Source organism: Bos indicus, chromosome 11 (genome assembly GCF_029378745.1).
Source record: "Bos indicus isolate NIAB-ARS_2022 breed Sahiwal x Tharparkar chromosome 11, NIAB-ARS_B.indTharparkar_mat_pri_1.0, whole genome shotgun sequence".
NCBI lineage: Eukaryota > Metazoa > Chordata > Mammalia > Artiodactyla > Bovidae > Bos > Bos indicus.
Window position 1 is genome coordinate 5,436,406 of NC_091770.1, and position 13,031 is coordinate 5,449,436.

A 13,031-nucleotide genomic window follows, 5' to 3' on the forward strand; every position below is an offset into this window, starting at 1 on the left:
AATATTTTTGTAATATAGGTCCATGGGGTCACAAAGAGTCAGACACGACTGAGCACACACATACACTCCACACACACACACAAACAATTAGAAAAATGGAATTCTCTTCCAGAAGGTAAAATTTTCTCAATTCAGGTTCAGACTTAGTGTCCCCTCTCATAAAAATCAACTGAAAATGTTCACCGCCTGATCTATAATGAAATTTTACATATTCATCGAAAATGCTCACAGGTACTATGCAATACTGATGTCAGTCACAAATGTGATTTTAAGATTTTTTTTTGATGTGGACCATCTTTAAAGTCTTCAATGAATTTGTTACCATACTGCTTCTATTTTATGTGGTTTTTTTGGCCACCAAAAAACTACCTGGGTAGTTCCCCCAATAGGTATTGAACTCAAGGCTCCTGAGTTGGAAACGTGGAGTCTTAATCATTGGACCATCAGGGAAGTCCCAAACATGTAATTTTTAGTTGAGTATTTCACTGCCTGGAAGGTGTTCATAGAATTCTATTATATTCGTCTCATGATATTAGCCTCTGTAGTCAATCTACACTGAACATAATTGCAGATTAATCCTTTCCAACCCAATATCAGGTTAAAGTGCCTCAAGGGCACAGTTAAATGCATTTTGAAACACAGAAATTTTTTAGAGATTTTTAGAAATCTAAAACCAAAAAAACAAAAAAGAGAGAGAGAAAGAAAATGCTGCTGGAAATATATTCTGAGCTTGGGAAATACACCTACTGCAAATCTATGTGAGAATAGACATTTCCATCTTGTTCCCACTTTGCTGCAAGTTGATTCTCTGGAATGCTCTAAATAATCACACCTGATGAAAAAAATAGCTGACTCTTCCATTCTAGTATTCGTACTGTTTCCTTTGATGTTGCAACAACAGCGGTGGTAGTGAACATTTTTCTCTTATTCTTGAATTTAAGAAAAAAAATGTCTAATGTTTTAACATGAAGTATGTTTGCTAAAATCTTCCGAAAGAGAATATTTATCAAATTAGGTTAAACTGCCTCTTATTCCTAGTTTCTTACAAAGGCATTATAACATGTGGGTATGTTACATATAACATGTCTCCCCGCTGGTATTACTGAATGGTTTATCTAATGCTGAATTACCCTTACATTTCAGGGGTAAGCCTTCCCTCTTGACCTTAACTCTTACTACATAGCTGGATTCAAAATACTAAGAAATTTAAAGTTTTGGCATCTATGTAACGTGGTGGTGGTGGTTTAGTCGATAAGTCGCGTCTGACTCTGCGACCCCAGGGTCTGTAGCCCGCCACACTCCTCCTTCCACGGGGTTTTCCAGGCAAAAATACTGGAGTGGGCTGCCATTTCCTCCTCCAGAGGATATATAACCGTCTAAAAAAGCTAATTACACCGTAACAGCACCTAACGGCCTTTGAGAGAGGAGAGAGGTCAGAGCCTGACTGCAGAATGTAAGAGCATCCTTCCTGGGTTCACCAGCTGAATCCCCAAAGCAAACCCCGCCCCACCGCAAGGTTCTCTTCTGCGCCCTGCCCCAGAGCGTGAGCCATCTGCATTTTCCTACATGACCACCGAAAACCCTTCACTACACTCCCAAGATAGGGTGAAAAAGCAGTCTTGGCCTCACAAGACGGTTCAGCAATGCCGCGCAGGTCCTGGAAAAGACCGCCCGCGGGTGGACCTGGCTTCTGCTCTTCGCCTCACCACTTCCAGAAAGTTCTCCCGTCCCGGGCCTGCGGCTCAACAGGTGCGCGGGCAGGCGGCCCTGCGCCCGCGCCCACTTACCCAGGTCCAGGGCTTGGTGACCCCTGGCTAGCGCGGCCTCGGGCTGCCGCTGGCGCTGCAGGTTCCGCGCCTGGTCCGCCAGCCTGCGCGCCCAGCACTCGCCCGGGAAGGACTTCTCCAACAGGCCGCTCAACGCCACGTTGACCTGGCGCGCCGGCCCGGCTCGGCGCAGCGCCCGCACACTGCGCCCGCACACTGTGAGCCCGAACCGCAGCGTCACTGGCTTGTGCAGCAGCCGCCGGCAGCACGGGCAGCCCAGCAGGTCTCGGGGCGCCTCCCCGGGGGCGCGGCCCGGGCTTTCCCGCCGTTCGCGCGGGCCCAGGGCGCGCGCCAGGCTGACCGTCAGTTCCCCTAGCTCGTCCAGCCGCAGCGCCCCCAGCAGCGCGGCGCCGCGGAGCGCTCCCACGCACTCGAGGAGGCGGCCAGCGCGGGCCAGCGCGTCCCCCAGCCGCAGGCACAGGCCGCGGTCGGGCTGCGCCAGGCCGGCCAGCGCCGAGCGGTAGAGCTCGGACGCCGTGTCGTACTCGCCCGCGCGGAAGGCCTCGTCGCCCTTGTCCACGCGCTGTGGCGCCGGCTCCCCGCAGTCGCCGCCGCAACAGGGTGGCGGGACCGGCTCGGTGCTCAGGCCGCACTTCCACCCCCCGCGGCGGGCGCAGGGCGCGGCCGGAACCGCGGGCTTCCGGCCGCTGAGACAGCCCCGCCCTGTGCAGGACCGCCCACCACCCCACCCCCACCGCCGGCGGCTCCAGCAGACCCTCCTCTCCTCGCCCCGGGCGACCCCGCGCGCGTCTACGTGCGCGCTCCTCTGCACGCGCTCCTCTGCACGCGCCCCCCGCCCGCGCGTTCTCTGCATGCCTTCCGCGTCTTCTAGGGCCCGCAGCCACCTGCGCTCTTGGAACAGGTGCCCTCAGCCTGCCCGGCGCTCAGCTCCGCGTGCTGAGTGCCAGCCTGGCTCCAAGGCCTGGTCAAGACCACCACCTGCGGCTGTGCTTAAAAAGAGAACAGATAAGGACCAAGGGTGTAAGGTGCAACATGGTGACTATGGCTAACGCGGCCGTACCACGCACAGGAAAGTTGTTAAGAGAGCAAATCCAAGAGTTCTTATCACAAGGAGAAAATTTGTTTTCCCCTTCTTTTCTTTCTTTCTATTGCGTCTATAGGAAAAGATGGAGAAGGGAATGGTTACCCACTCCAGTATTATTGCCCAGGAAATCCAAGGACAGCAGTAGCCTAGCGGGCTGCAGTCCATGGGGTCACAAAGAGTCGGACACGACTGAGGCAACTTAGCCCGCACACAAGATCACATTCTGTTTGAGAGGAGCTTAAGGCATCACAGTGGATGCTCCCAATTAGGAGAGGTCACTCAGGTTACACAGCATGAACATAGCCGAGGTCAGTGGGCTTGACCCTCCACACAGTCTGAGTGGAGCACTGGTTGAGCACCCTAGGCCCAGATGGGTCATGATGGGTTCCTCAGAAGCCCACCTTCAAGACCATTCTATTGAGTTCCATCACCTCTGCATTGTTTGAGGACCACATGTTGTGGATTATCTATTAATAATGATCAATACATAATTGAGGCTCCAAAGGATCTCTGCTGGTGAGTGCTCAGGGCTAGTCCCAGCTCCTCCCAGAACAGCCTGGGCTGTCTGGGCTTTAGGTCTTACCCCCACCCTCATTCTAATGAACTACTGCCTAATTATCAACCTAATTAAGCCCACCTGCTGGGGAAATCGGGGGGGGGGGGGGGGGGGGGGGGGGGGGGTCCTGTTGCACTGGTCACAGTTCTTTTGTCCCTAGATGATCAAGGGCTGACTCGGGTTTTCACCATGATGTTTGGTTATCTGTAAATTGGCCTCCACTCAGTCACCTGGATAATTGGGAGTAGACTCTGCTGTGGGGCAGGAGGCACAGCTCCCAGACATTGCTGCTCTAAAGATGCTCTGCCAGCCAGCGGCACTGACATCACCTGGAGTTGATTAGAAAGGAGAGATCTGGGGCCCCACTCAGAATAGGCACTTTAACAAGAGCTGCAAGCGATAGGAGCCACACTGCTCAAGACCCAGCTGTATCCCTCAGAGAGTGGGGGAAAGGGATCCACCTTCGGACATTTACCTCCTCTGGAGTGAAAAGGAGACCAAATGAGCAGCAACCAAATTGGAGGAGTTGAAGGGGAATATAGGTACCTGATACTAACTGATAGACTGGTCCCAGCCCCTGATGGACACTGAGTATATTGTTGTTTAGTTGCTCAGTCATATCTGACTCTTTGCAACCCCATTGACTGCAGCCGGCGATGCTCCTCTGTCCATGGGATTTCCCAGGCAAGAATACTGAAGTGGATTGCCATTTTCTTCTCCAGGGGATCTTCCTGACCCAGGGATCGAACCTACAGCTCCTGCACTGGCAGGCGGATTTTTTACCACTGAGCTACCTAGGAAGCCTGGGCACTGAGGATGCTTGTTCCTTATTTTCACAATTATATTCACACTACCATTACATTGAGAAAACATGGTGATGTTCAAGTGAGTGTTGTTCAGTCTGACTCTTTGCAACCCCATGGACTGCATCACTCCAGGCTTACCTGTCCTTCACCAACTCTGGGAGCTTGCTCAAATTCATGTCCATTGAGTCCGTGATGCCATCCAAACAGCTCGCCCTCTGTCATTCCCTTCTCCTGCCATCAATCTTTCCCAGCATCAGTGTCTTTTCTAATGAGTCAGCTCTTTACGTCAGGTGGCCAAAGTATTGGAGCTTCAGCTTCAGTCCTTCCGATGAATATTCAGGGTTGATTTCCTTTAGGATTGACTGGTTGGATCTCCTTGCAGTCCAAGAGATTCTCAGGCGTCTTCTCCAACACCACAGTTCAAAAGCATCATTTCTTCGGTGCTCAGCCTTCTTTATGGTCCAACTCTCATATGCATACATGACTACTAGAAAAGCCATAGCTTTGACTATACTGACCTTCGTTGGCAAAGTAATGTCTCTGCTTTTTAATATGCTGTCTAGGTTTAATATAGCTTTTCTTCCAAGGAGCAAGCATCTTTTAATTTCATGGCTGCAGTCACCATCTGCAGTGATTTTGGTGCCCAAGAAAATAAAGGCTGTCACTGTTTCCCCATCTATTTTCCATGAAGTGACAGGACCGGATACTATGATCTTAGTTTTTTCAACGTTAAGTTTTAAGCCAGCTTTTTCACTCTTCTCTTTCACCTTCATCAAGAGGTTCTTTAGTTCCTCTTCGCTTTCTATCATAAGGGTGGTGTCATCTACCTGTCTGAGGTTATTGGTATTTCTCCCTGCAATCTTGATTCCAGCTCAAATGAGCTGGAGCTAAATGATGGATGAGGAATTCCTTTAGGATGGTGAAGTGAAAATGTAGGAGACATCAGTGTTCCCTGATCCTGTATAATGGCCATGGGCAGACAATTTTTAAACATCAGGCACAGATACTACAGGATTCATGGAGATAAAAATAAACTATGGGAAACGTTCCAGCCGTCTGCGACACAGATGCACAGTGAACAGGCGATGGTGTGCCTTTCTGCAGAAAATGACCACCGTCATTTCTTGAAACTTCTTGCTGAAACTTGTTGCTGGAAGCGGAAACAAGCCATCATTAGTGTTAATGGAGTTACTGGCCGACAGGTAATGAGCTATTGATCGGATAAAAGCTCTGTGGCCTTTTTCCCCCTTGGAACTCCCCGATCCTGAGCGTGTGCAGTATTATAATGGAAATTTCTCTCAACAAGTCCTTTCCACTAAGACCCAATAAATCTTCACAAAGTTGTCCTCAAATGTATAACAGTTTCATATATCATCTAACTATGGTTTCCACTGTCCAGAAACATCTGGTGAAAAGACAAGCAAGTAGGCTAAAAAGAAACTTAAGACATAAAACCATCCTACCCATTCTGCTCATTTCTTAGGTTCCCTCACTATCTACCTTCCTGCTCTTCATGCTTGGCTGTGAAAGATTGTACCCACCAAGGTCTCCCCAGTGACTATGTTCACACATGGGTTCCCACCTACATTTTTAATGACATTTTCCATCTATATAGGGAAGGTAGAAACAAGATGCTTTGGCTTCCCTGCACAGGACAATTATCTCAGGTGATATGGGTTGAAGCTTGTCAGGGAAGTAGGTACATGATAACAGGGGAAGTTTTTCCAGTAGTCATATACGTATGTGAGAGTCAGACCATAAAGAAGGCTGAGCGCCAAAGAATCGATACCTTCATCAATTGTGGTGCTGGAAAAGACTCCTGAGAGTCCCTTGGACTGTAAGGAGATCCAACCAGTCAACCCTAAGGAAAATTAACCCTAAATATTCATTGGAAGGACTAATGCTGAAGCTGAAGCGCCAATACTTTGGCCACGTGATGCAAAGAGTCGACTCAGTGGAAAAGACCTTGATGCTGGGAAAGATTGAAGGCAGGAGGAGAAGGGGACAACAGAGGACAAGATAGTTAGATAACATCACTGACTCAGTGGACATGAATGTGAGCAAACTCCAGGAGATAGAAGAGGACAGAGGGGCCTGGCATGCTGCAGGCCATGGGGTTGCAGAGAGTCGGACACAATTTAGCGACAACAACAATGGGAATTTCTGGTCAGTCCCAGTGAGGTAACTTCTGTCTCCCACAGGTAGCTTACCTAAGCCCAAAACAATCTACTCTTTCCTTCCATCTGCTTATAATAGCCTTCCATTTTATACAGCTTCTCAAAGCTCCTCTCTGCTTGCTAGAAGGAATGCTGCCCAGCTCATGAATCATTTAATAAAACCAATTAGACCTTTAAATTTTACTGTTAAATTGTTAACAATATGTGTGCACAGACACACATGCACACACACGTCTGTTGCACCCAAAGTTTTTCCCACATATCTTGATTTTACTGTTTGCTGAATATTAAGCAGGAAAAACTTTCTGTAGAATAATTAATTGACCTGCAAGTTCAAGCAGTTGTGGAATAGAAAACCTCATCATGAAAACGTTATACTCTTGGGTTTTGTTGATGCAGGAAGGGAATAGGGAGGATTTCTTTTTCTGCAACTCCCGCCAAAGCCCTGAGGAGAGTTTAAGGGCCAGGTGGGCTGAGTCCTCCGTGGCACATGGTGGCTGGTGAGGACAGCCCCTGGCGAAGAGAACAGCTGCCCTGGGCTCACAGCAGGTCCCCATTCCCCTCGGAGCTTGAGAGTGAGCTCGAGTTGCTGCCACCATCACTGAGGCAAGTTTCAAGAAAAGGAAAATTGGGTGACATTGTACAAAGACCGGAGCTTCCCCCATGGCTCATCGAGTAAAGAATCTGCCTCCAATGCAGGAGACGCAGGTTCGATCCCTGGGTCGGGAAGATCCCCTTGGAGGAGGAAGTGGAAACCCACTCCAGTATTCTCGCCTGGGAAATCCCATGGACAGAGGAGCCTGGCGGGTTAATGTCCTAAGGGTCACAAAGAGTCAGACACAACTGAGCGACTAACACATACACACACTCATACAAAGACCAAAACAAGAGGTCCCAGTCTTTTACTAAGAATTATCTTCTGGGAGGGAAGCTTTCTGTTTTAGAGCTTATGACTTAGTAAATTAATAGACAAAATTTCCATGTCCATGGCTCAGAGACTTTTGGCAATCTCTCTGTAGACTTTTTTTGATTTCCTATCTTTTACCTGCTCTTCTGCAGAGAAAAATCTGACCACGTACGTCCTGGACCTAATTTCAGAGGAGTAGTGTTTTGTAACCATCCTTACTGTAGCTTCTAAGCCTACCTTAGTGAGCTTTCCTGTCTACACAAAGGGAACCTGGGTTTAGTGGGTGCTAGAAGACAGCACCCCCCGCCCCTGGAGGAAGATGGTGAACAAAGCTGGCAGAGAAACTGATGATCCAAGGCACCTTTGATGTCCCAATGTAAACTGGTGAGGATATTCTCACCATCCTCAAGTCTTGGGATGTGAAGGGCGGCAAGGAGAAAAGGTGAAAAGGAGAGAAGCAGCAGCTTAGTTCATGACTGGCAGCCCACTGAATGCTGGGAGCTAGGGATGAGGAAGGTTCCATGCTGCTACACTGGTGCGGAGTGTACAGCAGATGGGGAGCCACAGGGGTTAGCGGGCGTCCCTGTAGAAAAACACCACGCTCAGAATGGCCCAGCCAGGTCAAGGCAATGTTCACTGAGTATTTGTTCAGGCTCAGGATCTATGGTGATAAATGCAAACTCTTCCTGCTCATGAGGGTCACACGATCTTGGGGATGGGGTCGGCAGGGGGGTTGGGGGAGGAGGGGCGTGAGTAGTAGGAGGTAGAGGAGAGTAGGACATATGAGGATACAGATCCATTACAACATTCTTTCCTCAGATCACTGACCTGAGCCATACTTCTTTGTATGGGGAGAAGTTAGGTTTATTTAGTCCAATATTCTGTTGGCCATCATAGCAAGCCCTCAAGGACTTGCAGGAGAAGGGGGCCTCGTTTATCCCTTTTGACATAAATGTTGGAGATGTGTGGAGACTGTTTTTCCTAGCAACTGAACTTGGCTCTGTAAGTAATTCACTGATGGCTTGTGCTGTGGGAACAGGACACGTGGATTCAAGGTGAAGGATGAGGGTTCGCTAGATCCTCACCAGTTGTATGATGTTTGTACTTAGAGTGGGTTTACGGCACACAACATGTACCTGGGCCTGTTTTTTTTTTTTTAAATCCATTCTGTCTTTTAATTAGGGTATTCTGACCATTCACATTTCTTTTTTAAAAATTTTAATTGCAGGATAACTGCTTTACAGCATTGTTGCTTTCTGCCATACAGCAATGTGAATCAGCTATGGGTACACGTATGCCCCCTCCTTCTTGGATCTCTGTTACACTGGATTTCCAGCATTTCCTTTTTTCTTAGTTTCCATTTCTCTGCTCTTACTGCTCATCTGTTCTTACATGATGTCTACTTTTTCCTTAAGAGCTCTCTACATATTAAACAGTTATATTAAATTCTCTGCCTGATAATTCCAACATTTGTGTCATACCTGAGTCTCGTTCTGATACACTTCAAATTGTTTTTTCGTATCTTTTAGCATGTCTTAAAGTTTTTTTTGTTAAAAACCAGACATACCAGGTAATAGGAGCTGAGGTAAAGGCCTTTTGTGTTATGATGTTAACTGTCGAGGGGCTGGGCTATGTTTAAGGTTTGTTGCAGCCACAGGTTGGAGAAGGCAATGGCACCCCACTCCAGTGTTCTTGCCTGGAGAATCCCATGGACGGAGGAGCCTGGTGGGCCGCAGTCCATGGGGTCGCAGAGAGTCAGACATGACTGAGCGACTTCACTTTCACTTTTCACTTTCATGCATTGGAGAAGGAAATGGCAACCCACTCCAGTACTCTTGCCTGGAGAATCCCATGGACGGAGGAGCCTGGTGGGCCGCAGTCCATGGGGTTGCAGAGAGTCAGACACGACTGAGCGATTTCACTTTCACGCATTGGAGAAGGCAATGGCAACCCACTCCAGTGTTCTTGCCTGGAGAATCCCAGGGACGGAGGAGCCTGGTGGGCCGCAGTCCATGGGGTTGCAGAGAGTCAGACACGACTGAGCGATTTCACTTTCACGCATTGGAGAAGGCAATGGCAACCCACTCCAGTGTTCTTGCCTGGAGAATCCCAGGGACGGGGGAGCCTGGTGGGCTTCCGTCTATGGGGTCGCACAGTGTCGGACACAACTGAAGCGACTCAGCAGCAGCAGCAGCCACAGGTGCCTGTCTTTTAATTAGTGTCTTTTGACCACGTTTCCCCCTTTTTAACTGGAGGATGACTGCTTTTAGTTAATTAGCTGGAGACGCTCCAGCTTCCTCCCGTGTCCTTGTTGCAGCCCACTGTTGTCTTTGGGCTTCCCTAGTGACTCCTCCTTATGCAGAGTCTGCGCTTTGCAACTCTTTCAGCTCTCACTCACTGCTATTACACTTGATTTCTGGTGATGTGGTGGCTAGGTGTGTGGGGGAGGGGCAGCATTCTATAATCGTGTGATTCAATCTCTCAGTGGGCCTATGTCTCTGGGCTGTGACCTGTTTTTTCACCCTTGAGGTGAGACAGAAAGGCTTGAGGGGGTAAATGCCTGTCTCCCATGGCTCTGGTAAAATCTTTCTCTGTAGAGAGTAGCCCATGTTATGGAGGATATTCTGGGCATATTTCAAAATGGTTACCTTTTGCATCTACCTCGAGAGCCAGATTTTTCTTGACTCTTCATAGTAATGATGTCTGGTAGTTCACAGTCAACGTCCAGCAACTTGTCAAAATTACCGTATAAGTGATCCTGCTGCTGCTGCTGCTAAGTCGCTTCAGTCGTGTCTGACCCTGTGAGACCCCTGAGATGGCAGCCCAGCAGGTTCCGCCATCCCTGGGATTCTCCAGGCAAGAGTACTGGAGTGGGTTGCCATTTCCTCCTCCAATGCATGAAAGTGAAAAGTGAAAGTGAAGTTGCTCAGTCGTGTCTGACTCTCAGCGACCCCATGGACGGCAGCCCACCAGGCTCCTCCGTCCATGGGATTTTCCAGGCAAAAGAGTACTAGAGTGGGGTGCCATTGCCTTCTCCATAAGTGATCCTACTGGTTCATGTATGGTATTTTTGAAATATGCCCAGAACATTCTCTATAACTTAAGGAATTCCCTTGTGGCTCAGAGGGTAAAAGAGTCTGCCCACAATGTGGGAGACCTGAGTTCAATCCCTGGATCAAGAAGATCCCCTGAAGAAAATGGCAACCCACTCCAGTATTCTTGCCTGGAAAATCCCATGGATAGAGGAGCCTGGCGGGCTACAGTCCATAGGGTCACAGAGTCAGACACAACTGAGAGACTTCACTTTCCCTGGCTCATGGCTCTGGTGACTCTGCTACAGGTAAGCTGACCTCTGCTGAGATTGTGTGTTCACCCATTTCTCAATTCTCTGATGAGTATAAGGTGTTGGTTTTCAGTTTTTTCAGTGTTTTTGTTAACAACAGGAATGACAACTTCCAGGCTTTTCACACATTGGACCTGAAACCAGAAGTCTAGCTGTATAACCTTGAGCAAGTTAATTCATGTGAAGTCATTTCTCCCTTTATGATACAGTGACCATAAGCCCTTTAGGCCTATTTCATGTCATTATTTAAATTAGATAGTAAAGCACTATACTTCCATAAGGATTATTATCAATTTATCAACGTTCACTGCAAATGTGTGGAGTAGCCACCAGGAAATGTCTATCAAACTAGGAATTGCATTTCCCAGTTCCAGTGAAATTGCTTGGATGTTGTGAAAGACGTGTGTCCCAGTTCCATGACTGGTTTATGATGACGCCCCCAGTGGTCCTCCTTCCTCCTACTCTTCTGGAAGCAGAGGACCCTGTGACCGTTGGGCATAATGGAACCACAAGAAGGAAAACTCCCTGCTTATGAGGACCAGACCATTGGGTTATTGTGTGTGCAAGAAATAATCACATTATCGTCTTTAGACACTGAAACTTTGGTTTTTGTTAGGACAGCTGATGTTACCCTTGTTAATAAAGAAACAGTCATCCTGCTATTGGGGCTGCAGTTGTTTTGTGCTAAGTTGCTTCAGTTCTGTCCGACTCTTTGCAACCCTATAGACTGTAGCCCACTGGGCTCCTCTGTCCATGGGATTCTCCAGGCTAGAATACTGGAGTGGGTCGCCATGCCCTCCTCCAGGGGATCTTCTCGACCTGGGGATCTTCTGGACCCAGGGATCGAACCCATGTCTCCTGAGTCTCCTGCACTGCCAAGTGGATTCTTTACCACTGAGTTACCTGGGAAACCCTTTCATTTTTAGGCTGAACTAATACAGGGCTGCAGTTACAAAAACCTAAACTGTGTTTTTCATACTTCACATTAAGTGTTTAGGAGCTGGGTGGCTAAAAAAATAGATATGGTAGGCTGCAAAGACTGAGACTCATGCAGTGCCGCAGTGCGGTATTCAGAGAAGTCACCTGTGATAACATGAGTGACAGAAAAAACAAGACTGTTGGGGAAAGTGGAGGGAAAGGGGCAAAATGGGAACGTGTACTAACTACTCCTCTCTATATTTCCCAAGTAGAGAGAGAGGTGGAGACGGAGGATTGGCTAGTTGAAATTGGCAAGCACAAACGAAAAGTCCAGAATTTTCTTGCTGTGTCATAAAAATTGAGTTTTTACAGATTCCAAGCAATAGGGTGTAAGACTCAAGAAGGCTCTGTGCAAAGACTTACCAGGTAAACTGACTTGGCCTTGAGGACAGTACACATTGTGAATATGATGTTGCTGTCCAAGTCTTGGTTTAGACAGTTTTAAGATAACTGCTATTAACCAGACAGGGAGACTGGCTTGAAGGCAAGGAAACAAACATATTATTCCTTCTGTGTACCAGCCACCCCTTCCCAGCCTCTCCTCCTGTGAGAAGAGGGTTCTGCTTAGCTCTGGAACCCCACAACCCTGGGGCAGGGCTTGGCATGTCCAAGAGGCTTGGAAAATGTCCTGTGAAATACGGTATTTTATGGCAAGACAAGAAAAGTTTAAACATAAAACATCTTCTCTGCCACCATCTCTCCCCTCCACTGTGCACTGGGCGTTGACCACACCTCCCCATTTGCAAAAATACCTGCTCAGCCATAAAGAGCAACTTTCTCCCAGCTTCATCAATTATCCTTAAAAAGAGAACATTCCTTCTTAATCTTGCCAGGGGTCATGATGATCCACCACTTTGTACCTGAAGATCTGGATTGTGTAAACTGTCAATAATACATCATTTAATGTGCAGCCCTCTGTCTCAAAAACTTATGTAACTGTGCTTTGACTTCTAACATGGGGAACAGCTCTGGGAGCTTTTTGAGAGGTTGTTCCCAGGTTATGTCTGATTCCCTGGTGGCTCAGTAGTAAAGAATCTACCCTGGATCGGGAAGATCCCCTGGAGAAGGAAATGGCAACCCACTCCAGTATTCTTGACGGGAAATCCCATGGACAGAGGAACCTGGCAGGCTGGTACGTGGGGTTGCAAAAGGGTCAGACACGCCTTAGCAACTCAACAACAATCATTCTGTGCATCAGGCGTGAGACGATTCCAACAAGACTTCGCTAAAACTTGACAGAAAAATGGTGCTGCAGCCTCTGCAGGTGACAGGCCACCTCGTGGGCTGCCCCCCTCCCACCCCCGTCAGCGCTGCGGGCGGGCACATGCCCCTCACTGTTGCCAGCCCTCGGGACACAGTCAGGGCGGCACCTCCCTGGGAGCCACACCGCACG

At 48.4% G+C, this 13,031-nt stretch overlaps 1 protein-coding gene across 1 annotated transcript in view; it reads right to left on the reverse strand.

Annotated features, from left to right (window-relative positions):
• LONRF2 (LON peptidase N-terminal domain and ring finger 2) overlaps positions 1–2,640 on the reverse strand; it is a 56,824-nt gene extending 54,184 nt beyond the window's left edge. The window contains 1 exon segment of the mRNA XM_070798154.1: positions 1,788–2,640. Coding sequence (XP_070654255.1) covers positions 1,788–2,640 — 853 coding nt within the window.
• Between the last annotated feature and the right edge of the window lie 10,391 nt (positions 2,641–13,031).